The sequence below is a fragment of the Equus quagga genome, unplaced genomic scaffold, assembly GCF_021613505.1.
Source record: "Equus quagga isolate Etosha38 unplaced genomic scaffold, UCLA_HA_Equagga_1.0 HiC_scaffold_32_RagTag, whole genome shotgun sequence".
Classification (NCBI taxonomy): Eukaryota; Metazoa; Chordata; class Mammalia; order Perissodactyla; family Equidae; genus Equus; species Equus quagga.
The window spans coordinates 329,904-346,233 of record NW_025793551.1 but is presented as its reverse complement, the minus strand read 5'-3'; the positions used below and the strand labels follow the sequence as shown (position 1 = coordinate 346,233).

The window sequence follows — 16,330 nt, the reverse complement described above, 5'->3', positions numbered from 1 at the left end:
TGCAGTACATTTTGAAGTCAGAGATTGTTATGCCTCCAGCTTTCTTTTTCCTCAGGATTGCCTTAGCTATTCGGGGTCTCCTGTTGACTCATGAATTTTAGGATTCTTTGTTCTATTTCTGTGAAGAATTTCTTTGGGATTGTGATTAGAATTGCACTGATTGCTTTAGGTAGTATGGACATTTTAACTATATTCTTCCTATCTATGTGCTGTAATGTGGTATATCAAATTGATTGATTTGCGATGTTGACCCATCTGTGCATCCCTGGTACAAATCCCACTTGGTCATGGTCTATGATCTTTTTAATGTATTGATGTATTTGGTTTGCCAGTATTTTGTTGAGGATTTTTTCATCTAAGTTCATCTGTGATATTGGCCTGTAATTTTCCTTCTTTGTCTTGTCCGTGTCTGGCTGTGGCATCAGGGTGATGTTGGCCTCATAAAATGTGTTAGTAAGTGCTCCATCTTTGATTTTTTGGAGTAGTTTGACAAGGATAGCTATTAAACCTTCATGAAATGTTTGGTAGAATTCTCCAAAGAAGTCATGTGGTACTGGACTTTTAGTTTTGGGGAGATTTTTGATTACTCTTTCAATCTCTTTATTTGTGATTGATCTATTCAGATTCCCTGTTTTTTTGATTTAGTTTTGGGAGGATACCTAAGTCTGAGAATTTATTCATTTTCTAGATTGTTGAATTTGTTGGCATATGGTTTTTCATGGTATTATCTTATAATCCTTTGTATCTCTGGTATCTTCTGCAGTTTCTCCTCTTTCATTTTGAATTTTCCTTATTTGAGCTTTCTCTCTTTTTTTCTTAGTGAGTCTGGCTAAGGGTTTGTTGATTTTCTTTATCTTTTCAAAGAACCAGCTCTTAGTTTCATTGATTCTTTCTACTGTTTTTTTTGTTTCAATTTCATTTACTTCTGCTCTAATTTTTATTATTTCTCTCTTTTTGGTGACTTTGGTCTTTGTTCTTTTTCTCATTTGTTAGGTGTAGTTGAAGATTGCTTATTTGAAATTTTTCCTTTTTGTTAGCATGAGCCTGTGTTGCTATGAATTTCTCTTTTAAGACTGTTTTTGCTGCATCCTATATGAGTTGGTGTTTCCTTTTCCTTTGTCTCCAAAATCAAAATTTTTTGATTTCTCCTTTAATTTCTAATTGATTCATTGGTTGTTCAGTAGCATGTGTAGTTTCCACTTACGTAGCACTTTCCCAGCTTTTTTCTTCAGTTGATTTCTAGTTTCATAGCAGTATGGTCAGAAAATATGCTTGATATGACTTCAGTCTTCCTAAATTTATTGAGGCTTGCCTTTGTCCTAACACGCGGTGTATCTTTGTGAATGTTCCATGTGCACTTAAGAAGAATGTGTATTCTGCTGTTGTTGAATGGTGTGTTCTATCTATATCTGTTAAGTCCATCCATTCCAGTTTTTCGTTTAAGTCCACTACTTCCGTGTTGACTTTCTGTTTAGATGATCTATCCATTGATGGAAGTGAGGTGTTAAGGGCCCCTACTATTATCGTATTGCTGGTAATGTCTCCTTTTAGAGCAGGTAGTAGTTGCTTTATATACTTTGGTGCTTGTGTGTTAGGTGCTTGTTTTTTTATGAGTGCTATGTACTCTTGGTGCAGTGTCCCTTTTACCATTATATACTGCCTTCTTTGTCTCTCACTGTCTTTTCTATCTTGAAGTCCCCTTTGTCTGAAATAATTATGGCTACACCTGCTTTCTTTTCTTTGCCTTTAGGTTGGAGTATCGTCTTCCATCTCTTCACTCTATAAGCCACCCTATGTTTGTCTTTAGAGCTGAGATCTGTTTCCTGAAGGCAGTGTATTGTTGGGTCTTCTTTTTTAATCCATCCTCTGTGTCTTTTGATTGGAGAATTCAATCCGTTTACATTTAGAGGGATTATTCATATATGAGGACTTAATGCTAACATTTTAGTACTTGTTTTCTGGTTGTTCTGCATTTTCCTTGTCTCTCCTCCTGTGTATTTTGGACTGCCAGTTGAGTTTGGTGGCTCTCTGTGATGGTTTTCTCAGTATTGTCATTTGTGCCTCTCTTTTGATTTTTTGTTTAATGGTAACTGTGAGGTTTGTATAAAAGATCTCATAGACGAGATAATCCATTTTCTGATAGCCTCTTATTTCTTTAGTCTAAACAGTTTCCATCCCTTTCCACTTAACAATCTAAGTTATTATTGTTACAGCTTATCCCATTTTGTATTGAATTTGTGGTTAAAAGGAAGTGATTATATTTATTCTTGATGTTTTCCTTCCCTTAATCTTTAATGTTCTAATTCTTTGCTAACTGTTCTGACGGAGAGGTGCAATTTTCTGATTTTGTCTGTCTTTTTATGTCTCTGCTCAGGGCTTTGTAACCTCTCCATCCCTTTTATTCAAATCTGGGTGCCTTCTTGATCATTACTTGTAGAGGTGGTCTTGTGGTGATGATCTCTGGTGGCTTTTTTTTGTCTAGGAAAGTTTTTATTTCTCCATCTGATCTGAAGGATATTTTAGCTGGATGGAGTGTTCTTAGCTAAAGGTTTTTGACTTTCAGAATTTTGAGTATGTCTTTCTACTTTGTCCAAGCCTGAAAAGTTTTTGCTGAGAAATCTGCAGAAAGCCTAGTAGGGATTGTTTTGTAGGTTATTTTCGTTTGCTTTGCTGCTTTTAATATTTTTTCTTTGTCGTTGACTTTTGCCAGTTTTTATGCCTTGAAGAAGGTCTTTTTAAATTGATGTAATTAGGAGTTCTTCTATCTTCTTTTACTTATAATTCTAGTTCCTTCCCAAGTTTGGGAAGTTCTCAGGTATTATTTCTTTGAACAAGCTCTCTGCCCCTTTCATCCCAGGGCTGGGGCAAGGTTCTCCAGGAGGCTGTATACACTCTGAATCAGTGTCTAATGTGTAGTGCTTTTTCACCTATAACCAAGACTTTATGGGTCAGTCAGTCAAGGGGTGGAAATGGAAGTGGCACCAGTCACTATTTTTCTTTCCAGTTTTATTGAGATATAATTGACATATAGCATTGCATAAGTTTAATATGTAAAACAGTGATTTGCATATTCACTATATATATTCACTGTATATATGCATATATTCACTATGCATATTCACTGTATATATAGTGAAGTGATTACAATAATAAATTTAGTTAACATTCGTCACCTCAAGAGCTACAAATTTTTTTGGAATTTTTAGCATATAATTTCTTAGCAACTTTGAAATACACAATCTAATATTGTGAACTATACACATCATGCTCTATGTTACACCCCCAGAGTTTATTTATTTTATTACTGGAAGTTTGTAACTTTTGACTACCTTCACCCAATTACTTTCTACCCTGCTTCTGGCAAACACCAGCCTGTGGTTTGACTCTCTGAGCTTGGTTTTTAAAAATTTCCACATACAAGTAGGATTATGCAATATATGTCTTTCTCTGTTTGGCTTATTTTACTTAGCATAATGCCCCCAAGGTCCATCCATGTTGTAGCGAATGGCAGAATTTTCTTCTTTTTATATACATCCACACAGACATATACACATACACACATACATAGATACATGTATACATATGTATATATATGTCCATATGCGCTACATTCTCTTTATCTATTCATCTGTCCATGGACACTTATGTTGTTTATACATCTTAGCTATTGTAAAGAATGTTATAATGAGCACTCAGTGGGAGATATTTCCTTGAGTAATGATTTTCTTTCCTTTGGATATATACCTCTAAGTGGAAGTGCTGGATCATGTGGTAGTTGTATTTGTAATTTTTTGAAGATCTTTCACACTGTTAACAGTGGTGGCTGTACCAGTCTGCATTCCCAGAAACAGCATGTAAGAGTTTCTTTTTATGTATATCCTCCCTGGTACTTATCTCTTGTGTTTTTCATAGTAGCCATTGTCGCAGGTGTGAGGCGGTATCTCATAGTGGTCTGATGTGTTTCACTGATGATAATTGATGTTGAGCATCTTTTTATGTATCTGCTTACTATTTGACTATCTTCTTTGGAATTATATCTTTTCAGATCCTATGCCCATTTTTAAATTGGATTATTTGGGAATTTTTGCTATTGAGTTGTATGAGTATCTTGTATATTTTAGGTATTAATCACATTCACATCTGTGGTTTGCAAATATCTTCTTTCATTCCATAGATTGCCTTTTCGTTTTGTTGATCGTTTATGTTGTTGTGTAGAGGTTTTGTAGTTTAATATGGTCTTCTTTGTTGATTTTTTTTGTTGCTTGTGCTTTGTGGCATATCCAAAATATCTTTGCCAAGAGCAACATCAAGGAGTTTTTTCTCTGTTGTCCTCCAGGAATTTTGTGGTTTCAGATCATTCATTTAAGTGTTTAGTCCATTTTAAGTTCATTTTTTGTGAATGGTGTAAGATAGTGTTCAAATTTTGTTGTTTTACATGTAAATATCCTATTTTCTTGGGTCCACTTACTGAAAAAACTGTCTTTTCTCCATTAATTCCTGGCTCCCTTGTCAGATAGTACTTGACCATGTATGTATGCATGGATTTATTTCTAGACTCTCAGTTCTGTTCCGTTGGTCTCTGTGTCTGTTTCATGCCAGTACCACACTGTTTTGAGTACTGTAGTTTTGTAATATAGATGAAAATGAGTGAGGGTGTTATTTCCAGCCATGTTCTTCTTTGTCTGGATTGCCTTGGCTATTCATGGTCTTTGATGATTTCATACAAATTTAGGATTGTTTTTTCTATTTTTGTAAAAAATTCTGTTTGAATCGTATTAAGGATTACAGTGAATCTGTGAATTACTTTGGGTAATATGAACATTTTAATGATGTTAGTTCCCCATTACATGAAAATGGCTACCTTTCCATTTATTTGTGTCTGTTTTAGTCTCTTTCATTGAAATTTTTTGTTTACTTTGGATAGATTTTTTAAATCTATTTATTTTTACTCTGTTAATTTTAAATTTATTTAAATCTATTTATTTTTGTTTCCACATTTAATTGTTGGGATTTTCTTTATATATTTAGGTGCCTAGATGGAGGGTGCATAAATATCCATAATTGTTACATTTTCTTGATGGATTGATGCCTTTATAATTATATAATGACTTCTTTATCCTTTTTGGCCATTTTTTGCTTAAAGTCTATTTTGTTTCATATAAGTATAGCTACCTCTGCTTTCTTTTGGTTGCCATAGAAATATCTTTTTTTATCCCTTCACTCCTAGTCTTTGTCTTAAAGAAGAAGTAAGTCTCTTATAGGTAGCATATCATTGAATCTTGTTTTTTAATCCATTCAGCCATTCTTTGTCTTTTCATTGGAGAATTTAATCCATTCCAATTTTAAGTAAATATTTACGAGTAAGGACTTACTAATGCCATTTTAATGTTTTCTGATGTTTTGTAGATCCTTGCTTCCTCTTATCTTGCTGTTTGTTTTCTTTTGTGATTTGATGACTTTTTCTGGTGGTATGCTTTGACTCCTTTGTTGTAATCTTTTATGTAACTGTTAGAGGTTTTTCCTTTGTGTTTACCATGAGGCATACGTATCTTTTATTTATAGCATTGTATTTTAACTGATAATATATCTTTCATTTATAACATTCTGTTTGAACTGATAACAGCTTCAATAACACATAAACTTTTCACTTTCCCCTTTACATTTTAGGTTATTGATGTTACTTATTTATATATTTTTATATTGTGTATCCAATAATAGATTATTATAGTTATGGCTGTTTTAATACATTGGTTTTTCAAGTTTGAAATTAGACTTCTGAGTTATATACCACCATTATAACATTGGAGAATCTGAATTTGACTATGTTTACCTTTACCAATGAGTTTTACACGTATGTCTGTATTTTTTTTTGATATTAGTTATCATCCTTTCATTTCCTATTGAAAAATTCTCTTTATGATTTCTGGTAAGGCAGGTGTAATGATAATGAAATTTCTCAGTTTTTGTTTATTTATGAAAATCGTTATCTTCCTTCATTTCTGAAGGATAGCTTTGCTAGGTGTAGTATTCTTGGTTGACAGGTTTTTCTTTCAATATCGTGAATGTATCATCCCATTCTCTTCTGATCTGCAAAGTTTCTGGTGAGATATTGCTTACAGTCTTGATTCCCTTGTATATGCTGTATCACTTTTCTCTTTTAAAGACTGGCACCTGAGCTAACAACTGTTGCCGGTCGTCTTTTTTTTTTTTAATTTTTCTGCTTTTTCTCCCCAAATTCCCCCCAGTACATAGTTGCAAATTTTAGTTGTGAGTCCTTCTGATTATGGCATGTGGGACACCACCTCAGCATGGCCTGATGAGCAGTGCCATGTCCGTGCCCAGGATCTGAAACAGCAAAACCCTAGGCCGCTGAAGCAGAGTGCGCAAACTTAACCACTCAGCCATGGGGCCGGCTCCTCTTTAGTGCTCTGAAAATTTTCTTTGTCTTTCACTTTTGACTATTTATGATCTGTGTTGGCATGGCCCTTTCAGGTTCAACCTATTTGGGGTTCTGTAGACCTTGTTAATACAGATGTCCATCTCTTTCCTCCATTATGGAAGTTTTCACCCGTTATGGTGTTAAATAGACTTTCTCCCCTTTGTGTTTCTCATCTATTTCTGGTATTTGCAAAATGTGTATATTGTTTTCTTTTGGTGGTGTCTCATAAGTCCTTTTGGCTTTCTTCACCTTCTTTCATTCGTTTTCCTTTTTTGCTCCTTCAGCTGGCTAATTTTGAATGATCTATCTTTTAGTTAACTGATTCTTCTGCTTGGTTGAGTCTGATGTTGAAGTTCTCTGTTTAATTCTTTAGTTCAGTCATTGTATTCTTTAGTTCTATGATTTCTTTTTTAAAAAAAATAGTCTATTTCTTTGTTGAACTTCTCATTTTGTTTATGTATTGTTTTCCTAACTTCATTTAGTTGTCTTTCTTTGTATTCTTGTAGTTTAATAAACTTCTCTGTAAGAGGATTATTCTGAAGACTTTGTCAAACAGTTCATAGGTCTCTGTTTCTTTTGGGTTAGTTATTGAAGATTTAGTAGTCTGTTTTGGTGGTGTCTTGGTTGCCTGATTCTTCATAATCCTCATTGAGTCCTTGCTTTGGTATCAGTGCATTTGAGTAAGCAGCCTCCTTTTCCGGAGTTTACCTGTTTTCTTTGTCAGACACAGTCCTTCAATAGTAACCTCAGCTTGGGGCTCTAGACAGGTCAGTTGCTAGCCTCCCTGGGCAGGTGGGCCTTGCTGTATGGGTTTCTTTTTGTGATGGGCCATTTCCTGAACTCTGAGGTCAGGAGGGCTGTCGCTCTCTGTCTTTGAACACTTAGATAGGATTATTGGCTTTATTTTTCACGTGTGTGCAGCTGTTAAATGGGCTCCCTGGTAGCTTGGATTCTGTAGTCAGCTTTCCTGGTTAGGGTGGGACTTGGTGCTGTATTAGCTTTTGGGTGGGTCTGTGAATTTGCCTCCCTGTCTGATCGGGGAGTAGAATGGTTTCCTTGGCAACTATGGCTTGGTAGGTGGACACCCTAATTTAATAGAGCTGCCCACCAAGCTCTTTGGCCAGACAGGATTACTGCATTGGTTACCCAGATGGGCAGAGTTGCTGCATGGATTCTCTGTTCAGGTGCCATTGTAATTGATGCTGTAAGATGGGTGACACATCCTTCTAGGTGTTCTAGTTAGGCTTCCTGATCAGTTGAGAGACTGAGGGCTTTCCTCAGCAATAGGTGGAGCCACAGAGTTGCTTTTGTCCTCAGACGGGGTGGTAGAGTAGGCTCCAAGGCTGTCATGGCTTGCTGGCTGGGGACTCAAACATGACAAAACTATGCACTGAGCTCCTTGGCCAGCTGTAATCACCAGCTGGGCTTTCCATTTGTGGCCAGCCATTGGCTGGCTTCTCTGTCTAAGTGCTGTTGTAAATAGTGTTGTAGCATGGGCTATGCAGCTTCCTGGGTTCTCTAGTTAGGTTTCCTGCTTGACTGGGTCTGGAGGATGCACTGAAAAGCAGGCAGGTATATGAATTAGCTTCCCTGCTTGGGCAGGGTGGTAACTCAGCCTTCGAAGCTAACAGGGCTGATTGATTGGGGATCTGAATCAGGCAGAACTCCACCAAGTTCACTATTCAGATAGGGCTACTGAGTTCACTGTTTAGACAGGGCTACTGAGTTTACTGTTTAGATGGGTCACTGTAGATGGGCAGAGCCATTAGCTGGGATCTCTATTTGGGTGTTCTTGCAAAGAGAAACTGTATGTACTGTGATCTGAGTGCTGATTGTTGTAAGACCTGCCCCCCTTCTCAGTCATGTTCTAATTCCCAGTGATTAAAACTTGCATATTCCCTCCACCATCCCTGTGACTTGAGACCTGAGTGGACCACTCTAGAAGCCACTCACAGTGCTAGGGGAGCTAGATGACCACCTGGGACTCTCTTTTGCCTACTGGAAAAATGACAGGCCTGGTTTGGTCCTCTTGGTGCTTTGCCATGCTGACCTGGGGGAAGGGCAATGCAGTCAAAATATAGCTATGCCTGTTAACTCTTCTGATGTGTCCTTCTTGATCCCTGTGATCCAGGGATATGCTTCAGTCTCAGCCCCATGTTCTGGGATTTTCACAGTGGTTTCTTGTCAGATCTGCTGTTTGATAATTGTGAGGGGGACTGAAGTTGTGACATCTTAATGATGTCACCTTGGTACTACTTACTGTTACCCCTTGTGATGTACTAGCAAAATTTTGGCTTCCTTACTCTCCTACTTTATGCTCTCCTGCAAAAAAGTGTTAGTTCCAAAGGGAGGAGTGTTTCCACCGAGAAACACAACAGTGGTTCCATTGAACTGAATTAAGACTGCTGCTTGGTAACTTGGAATCCTCGTGCCTTGATTTGAATCAACAGCCAAAAAAGGGAGTTCCTTTTCTGGCTGTTGTGATTGGTCCTGACAAGCAAGGGGAAACTGGACTACTGTTCCACTGTGGACATAAGGAAGAGTGCAATATAGGAGATCCCATTGGGCATCTCTTAATATGTCTTAGCTTTGTAATTAAGGTCAATGGAAAACTGCCAAAAAAAAAAAAAAAAAAAAGAAAAAGAAAACAATCCAGGCAGGAGTAGTAATGGCCCGGAGCCTTCAGGAATGAAAGTTTGTATCACTATACCAGGTAAGGAATCATGAGTAGTTGAAGTGCTTGCTCCTCACCAACGCTCCTTAGCTTTTGTTTTGTTGATAACCATTGTCACAGGTGTGAGGTGACATCTACTGTGGTGTTGAATTATATCTCCCTGATGATTAGATATTAAGCATCTTTTCATGTACCTGTTGGCCATTTGGATCTCTTCTTTGGGAAATTATTTTTTGTTCCTCTGCCGCTTTTTTTTTTTTGGTGAGGAAGTTTTGCCCCTGAACTAACATCTCTTCCCAATCTTCCTCTTTTTGCTTGAGGAAGATTGTCGCTGAACTAACATCTGTGCCAGTCTTCTATTTTGTTCATGGGACACTGCCACAGCATGGCTTGGTGAGCAGTGTGTAGGTCCATGCCTGGGATCCAAAACTGCCAACCCTGGCCTGTTGAAGTGGAGCGTGTGAACCTTACCACTACACCGTCACACTGGCCCTGCCTCTGCCCATTTTTAATTGCATTTTTTCCTTTTGAGTTATATAAGTTCTTTTATCTATTTTGAATATTAACCCCATTAAGAAATTTTAACCTTGTGCAGATATTTTCTCCTGTTTTGTAGCTTACCTTTTCATGTTGTTACTTATTTCTTTTGCTATGTGGAAGCTTTTAAGTTTGATGTAGTCCTATTTGCTGATTTTTGCTTTTGTGTCCAAAACATTATTGCCATGATCAATGTCAAGGAGCCTCTTCTCTATATCTTTCTCTAGGAGTTTTATGGTATCAGGTTTTATATTTAAGTCTGATGCATTTTGCATTCACTTTTGTGAGTGTAAGATTGGGGTCCAATTCATTTGTTCTTCATGTGTTTATCTATTCTTTCCAATACCACTTATTGAAGAAACAGTCTTTTCATCATTGGGTATTCTTGGTTTCCTCGTTGAATATTAGTGATCGTAAATGCAGGGGTTTAATTCTGGACTCTCTGTTCTGTTCACTGGTCGATGTGTGTATTTTTATGCTAAGACCATACTGTTCTTTTAATCACAGTCATGCGTTGCTTAATGATGGGGATGTATTCTGTGAAAAATGTTGTTTAGGCAATTTTGTTGTTCTGTGAACATCACAGAGTGTACTTAGAAACTTAGGTGGTATAGCCTACTATGCACCTAGGCTGTGTGGTACTAAACTTCTGGGACCACTCCCTTATGTACAGTCTGTCGTTGACTAAAACGTCATGACTGCTGTAACTTTTTTAGTATAGTTGAAATCAGGAAATGTGATACCTCTGTCTTTGTTCTTCTTTCTCTGTTTGCTTTGATTATTTCGGGTCTCTTTTGATTTCATGCAAATTTTGGGATTTTTTTTTAATAGTTTTCACTGTGGGCTTGGTTATAAAGAAACTGAAAATATTAATATGTTAATAACAAGTTAATAAAGTGCAATAGATGTAAGAGTTTTTACTATGGCTCTTTGTGTTTTTTTGAACAGAATGCTGCCTTTTTATATGGCCTTGGTTTGGTTTACTTCTACTATAATGCATTTCACTGGTAAGTTGACTTATTACTCCAGTTGTTTCCACTTTGGTGTGTGTGTATGACAAACACAGAAAATATTTTAATGTCAGTAAGCATTCATTTCATTAGTAGCATATTTACCTTTTAGTTTCTGATTAAGTTCAGCCCTTGTTCCCTCCGTTCAGTACACCTGTGGCACCTGAAGGCCAGTAACTAGTCTCTTGATTATAAACTCTCGGTATTCTACAATTAGGAATAATGATACCTTCTTTAGTGTTGAGGATTAATTGTGCTACTGATATGTAACTGTGATAGTACTATATAAGATTTCGCAAATTTTGAAGTATAGAAAATTTTACTTTGTTCTTGTCCTTGTTTTTTTTTTTTTTTAATTTAAGATCTATGAGAATTCAAAGGAAGGTGAGTGAGTGCATGGCCAGTGTTCACCACTGTATTGTGTCAGTTATTCTGAACATTTAATATGGAGTTCTTGAATGTGTATTGACAAGTATTTGGTAGGATTTCCCAAAGGTGAATATTTAGCTTCTAGTTGGATGACTTTTCTTACTCTTATTTTTCTTACTCCTCAGCTTTTGGGCATGTTACTTATGTCGTGTTTGGAAGCATTGCACTGTTTGCTAAATAAACTTGTGGATTATAGATGTTATAATAGTTTTTTTCTCATGAATTACACATTACTTTGAGAGATCCTAAAGGTAGTTCACCTATCATGTTTGATAGTGAATCTTATTTAAAACTGAGACTAGATTAGGATCATTTTAGAGTCTCTCTAAATTTTATGAAGATTCTATTTACAGAATTTGTAGTTCTGAACTTTTAGAAGTAGGAAAGATCTTAGAGATCACTTCGTTTTAATTCTTTAATTTTGTTGAGGGGGGAAATAAAATGTATTTATTTTCATTCAGTGTTATTTCACCATTTATTTAGCAGTGCAAGCAGCCCCTGTGTTCAGGACCCTAGTGTAATAATTTACAGCATATTTCATGCTTAAAGAAAAAAATGGCATAATTTTTTTTCCTTTTTTAAAGATTGGCAGCCGAGCTAACAACTGTTGCCAATCTTTTTTTTCTGGCTTTTTCTTCCCAAATCCCCCCAGTACATGGTTGTATATTTTCGTTGTGTGTCCTTCTAGTTGTGGCACGTGGGATGCTGCCTCACTGTGGCCTGATGAGCCGTGCCATGTCCGTGCCCAGGACTCGACCGGCAAAACCCTGGGCCACCGAAAGAAGCGCGTGAACTTAACCACTCCGCCATGGGGCAGGCCCAAAAGTGGCATACTTTTTTACACAACTGTCAAAGGCATTGGGTTCATACGCTTGTGATCACTTATCGATGGGAAGAGGACAGAGGTTGTGAAAGTCAGAGATAGGACTTAAAAAGTTTTTAAGGAGATATATTTAGAAATATGGCTGTAGGTTATACAAAGTGGGATAATTTGTTGTACTTTGCCCTGTGTCACGATGAAAATATGACTATTTTTAAGTCAGTACTTACAGTTTTTGCAAATAGATAGTCATTTTAGCAAGCCAGAACAAATTTAGGTGAAATCCAGTGTAAGGCTGGAAACAAAGAACTGTATAATTTAAGAATAGAGAAATATACCTCATGTTGGACAGTTTTCACATACTTAACATAACTCATGAGCCCCTTTATATTGACGATGAGACCATAATATCAGTAGGGAGGTAAGTCAGTGTAGACTGAAAATATAATCATGCGTATGGTGGTCCCATAAGATTAGTACCATATAGCTGAGGTGTGTAGTAGGCTGTGCCATCTAGTTTGTGTAAGTATACTGTGATGTTCACACGATTATAGAATCACCTAAGGATCCATTTCTCAGAACGTTTCCCCATTGTCAAGTGATAGCATCTCTGTATTAATTGCTTTAATAGATATATGACAATGTTAATTATGAAAGATGATTACAAATTTTGATAACTCATCTTTAAATGATGTCTGTATGTTTCCCAAAGAAAGCTTACCTTGTAAAATGCTTAATTTTGCAATAAATGTATATGTAACCACACAATTCTAGAACTAGGAACTTAACCAAAATAACTTATTAGAGATGTGGTATGTTGCTTTGTCCTAAATTGTGGTATGATTGGTATCTACATCTTTTTGTAGTATAAATAAAATTGACTTTGGGAACTTTTATTCTAAATAGTGACCTCTTAATGTGGTTAGAGGATAATAGTTGAGATTCAAAGTAGACTTTTTTTATAACCAGAGGCACTCACAACTAGAATATACAGGTGTGTACTTGATAGGGCTTTAGGGAGAAGAAGAAGAAAAAAAGAAGGTTGGTAGGTAGCTCAGCTGCAAGTCTTAAAAAAAAAAAGACTTTTTTCTTTTTGTCTCTTGTCATACTTGTTTTGAGGAAGTAATAATGGACATAATTCAAATACTAAAAAATATGCAAACTACATCCACTATATTTGAATTTTCTCTTGATAATCAAACCTGTTTTAAGACAAAATAATTAAGACAGTATAGAATTAGGACAAAAGTAGATTGATAGACAAATGAAAGTTGAAACAGATTAGAGAAGTCAGAAGCAGCCCCATACACATATACACATGGGTCCTTGATCTGTGATGGAGGTGGCACTGTAGCACCTTAGGTGTAAAAATTGTCTTTTCTACAAACTATCATGTACTGTAGGAATCTCATATGGAAAAAGTAAATACTAGCCCCTATCTAGATTAAAATAAGTTCCTAGTGAAATGTAAACCGAAATGTGATAGCCAAAAATAAAACTTTTAAAACTAGATTTATATGGAGCAGTATAGAACTGGGATTAACACTTTATGTTACATTTTTAAAACATGCTGTTTTAAACTTTTCCACTGCCACCCTCTCTGAGATGCTTCAGAAAAATTTAAATCAGTTATTTACACTGAAAATGTTATTAAACCTTTAAATATTATTGAATGATTTGAGAAACGTGAGAAGAAAATCAGCTTAGATTCCATGTTTTTCTAATTTTTTCTACTATTCATTCATAATGTTTTTATGAAATTGTCACATCTATTGAAATTGTGTAACCTGTTTGGTTTACTACCAAAAAAGATACGCATATGTATTACATCTTATGATTTCTCATGTCTGTATTCTTTAAGGGCAATTAAAGCATTTCAAGAGGTTCTTTATGTCGATCCCAGTTTTTGTCGAGCCAAGGAAATTCATTTACGGCTTGGACTTATGTTTAAAGTGAACACAGACTATGAATCTAGTTTAAAGGTAGGTGGTTGGGGTTTTTCCTCGAAACACTATTTCATTTCTATGTGTGTGTGTGGTTAAATGTTGATTATTGAGAAATGTTGGAATTTATCTTACCACTGGAGAAAATGAACCAATTTAGGGTGTGAACTAAAAGGTGAAAGGTAAAGTAAAAATTGAGTTTCAGGGTACAAAGTAGATATATGCTGAGATTTGCAAGTTAACTTTTTAGTGCTTTAGATTTTGTTTGTTTATTTTTGTTCTGTCTCTTAAAATAATTTTAATACTGAGGTTTGTGATCAGGAAACAGTGAAGGTTTTTATTTAGTTTGAGCATGTAAAATATTCTCCTGTCTATAACTGGCCCCCAAAGAGACGAAGAAGAACTGGATAGTAATACTGTACCTGTAATTTGTTTATTGACTTGTTTTGTATGGCCTTATTAGAAACCTGCCCACTTCTAGTAGCATGACTTGTCATAGCAAAATTATATAATAGATTGTTCTCTGTTAAGGCTTGTGGATTGCTAGTTGATGAGTATAAACATCGTAAGAGAAAATAATACATTATTGTTAAATATCTTAATTCTAATGGAAATTTGATTTATTAAAACTTCATTGTTTTGGAGTTTCTGTGTTTGCACTGTCATTTTATGTTTTTTGAGGGTTTTAGTGGAAATAGAGTTTCCCTGCATTACAAAAGCCTTGCTCTGAAAGAATTTGAGTTTTGAAGAAAACCATAAGGTTTTGTGAATTTATTTCTATTTAGAATGTTTGCTCTTTTCCTGATGTAGATCTAATGTAGATTATCTTGATTACAAAGATGGAGTGTGTGTGTGTTTGTGTGTAAATCCAGAGTAAGATTTATTCTGAACTCACTAACATGGAAATGCTAAATAAATACTTATTAAAAACTGTGTGTGTTTGGGGGTCCCCACAACTACCTTCAAGATCAGTGATTTGCTAGAGGTCAGTGAACTCAGAAACAGTAATATTTTGGTTACAGTTTATTACAGTGAAAGAATACAGATTAAATTTTCAGAGGAAAAAGAGAGTCCAGGAGAGATCCAGTGCAAGAGTGCAGTTGTCTTCTTGCTAGCAGTAGTCATATAGCTAGCGTGTAATTCTCCCCATGATGTTGTGTGATTGCACACATGGAGTATAGCCACCCTGGCAAGTTCAGTCAAGCCTTTACAGGGATTTTTCCTTTCTGTGGAATATATGTATGGGTGTAACGTGGATTGATGGTGATCTCCACGTGGAGAGCTCACCTGGCTGCCCTTAGTTACTCAGTTACCAGCGCCTCCAGAAGTCAAACTGTTACCATATGGCCTCAGGCCCTACCATAAGTAACATTGTTGCATAAAATTTCTTAATGACCTACGATCCCAGATATACAACCGCACACTTGTAAAGTGTTATATTCCAGGGGTTTGGAGATCATCTCTCAGGAGCAGGTCAAGAACCAACCCTTTCTTTGAATCTGCAGGGTTTAGACAACCCAGATCTGCTGAGTTAATCCTTTACTGCACTCTATACTCATTCAGTGCCTTAATTCTTTCAGATTTTTCAAACATTAAATTCCTCAAACTGTCTCTGCATTTTATGTATTATTTTTATAATATATAGTGTATAAAAATTATACACTATAAAAATAGTGTATAAAAATAGTGTATAAAAAAACAGTGTGTAAAAATTAGTGGAGAAAAGAATAACTGAATAATAATACAGTAGTTAGTAGTAGTAGTATTAAAGACATCTGTTGATGCAAAGCTCCATTTTAATGAAGTGGCAATATTTACCATATCCTTCAGTTAGTTTGAGCAGAGTTAGATAATGTTCACCTGGTTATTCAAATGTTTTTGCTTACTCATGCATAAGAGAAGTAGTCTTGTTTGCACTTTCATTTCCTTAGCCTTAGGTAAAGAATAACAAACCTTCACATGATGTTGATGTTAGTAAAAATGTCTTAGGTGTGTGCAGTTGGTTTTTTTTCCTGTGCACTTCTTTCCTTTATGGTAAACTTCTGACAATTTTGTGATGCTAATTTCATTTGTATGAAAGTAGAATATTAGGATATTTTTGACAGTAATCTTGCTGTTACTGTGACTATGGCATTTGATTTTTATCTCATCCTGACATTTGTTTTTTAAGCTTTCTGCATGAGTAGAAATATTCCTTGTTTATTGTAGGACAGTTTTAAGCATCAGTAGTTTTAAATGAGGATGAGATAATTTTATGTTACTAGATAGTTACTTAGCAATTAAAATGAATAAAAATGGGAATCGGAATGATTGTGTCCCTCTGGGAGGTCTTTAATTTTCCTAAGTTGGACTCATTAGTAATTTAATGTCCACTAGCCAGGTATGGAATCTCTACTACACCAAGGTCTGTTACAACACCAACGTGTTTATTATTATGGTTTGTTAATATAGACCTTCAAATCCCAAATCAGTGTGGTT

At 35.8% G+C, this 16,330-nt stretch overlaps 1 protein-coding gene across 6 annotated transcripts in view; it reads left to right on the top strand.

Moving 5' to 3' along the window:
- The window catches only part of LOC124232194 (lysine-specific demethylase 6A-like), a 173,640-nt gene that overhangs the window by 42,153 nt on the left and 115,157 nt on the right, over nt 1-16,330 (top strand). For all 6 annotated transcript variants that reach the window (XM_046649157.1, XM_046649159.1, XM_046649158.1 and 3 more), the window contains exons 5-6: nt 10,599-10,657; nt 13,771-13,891. In XM_046649157.1, the coding sequence (XP_046505113.1) occupies nt 10,599-10,657; nt 13,771-13,891 (180 nt within the window). The remainder of the gene's footprint in view (nt 1-10,598; nt 10,658-13,770; nt 13,892-16,330) is intronic.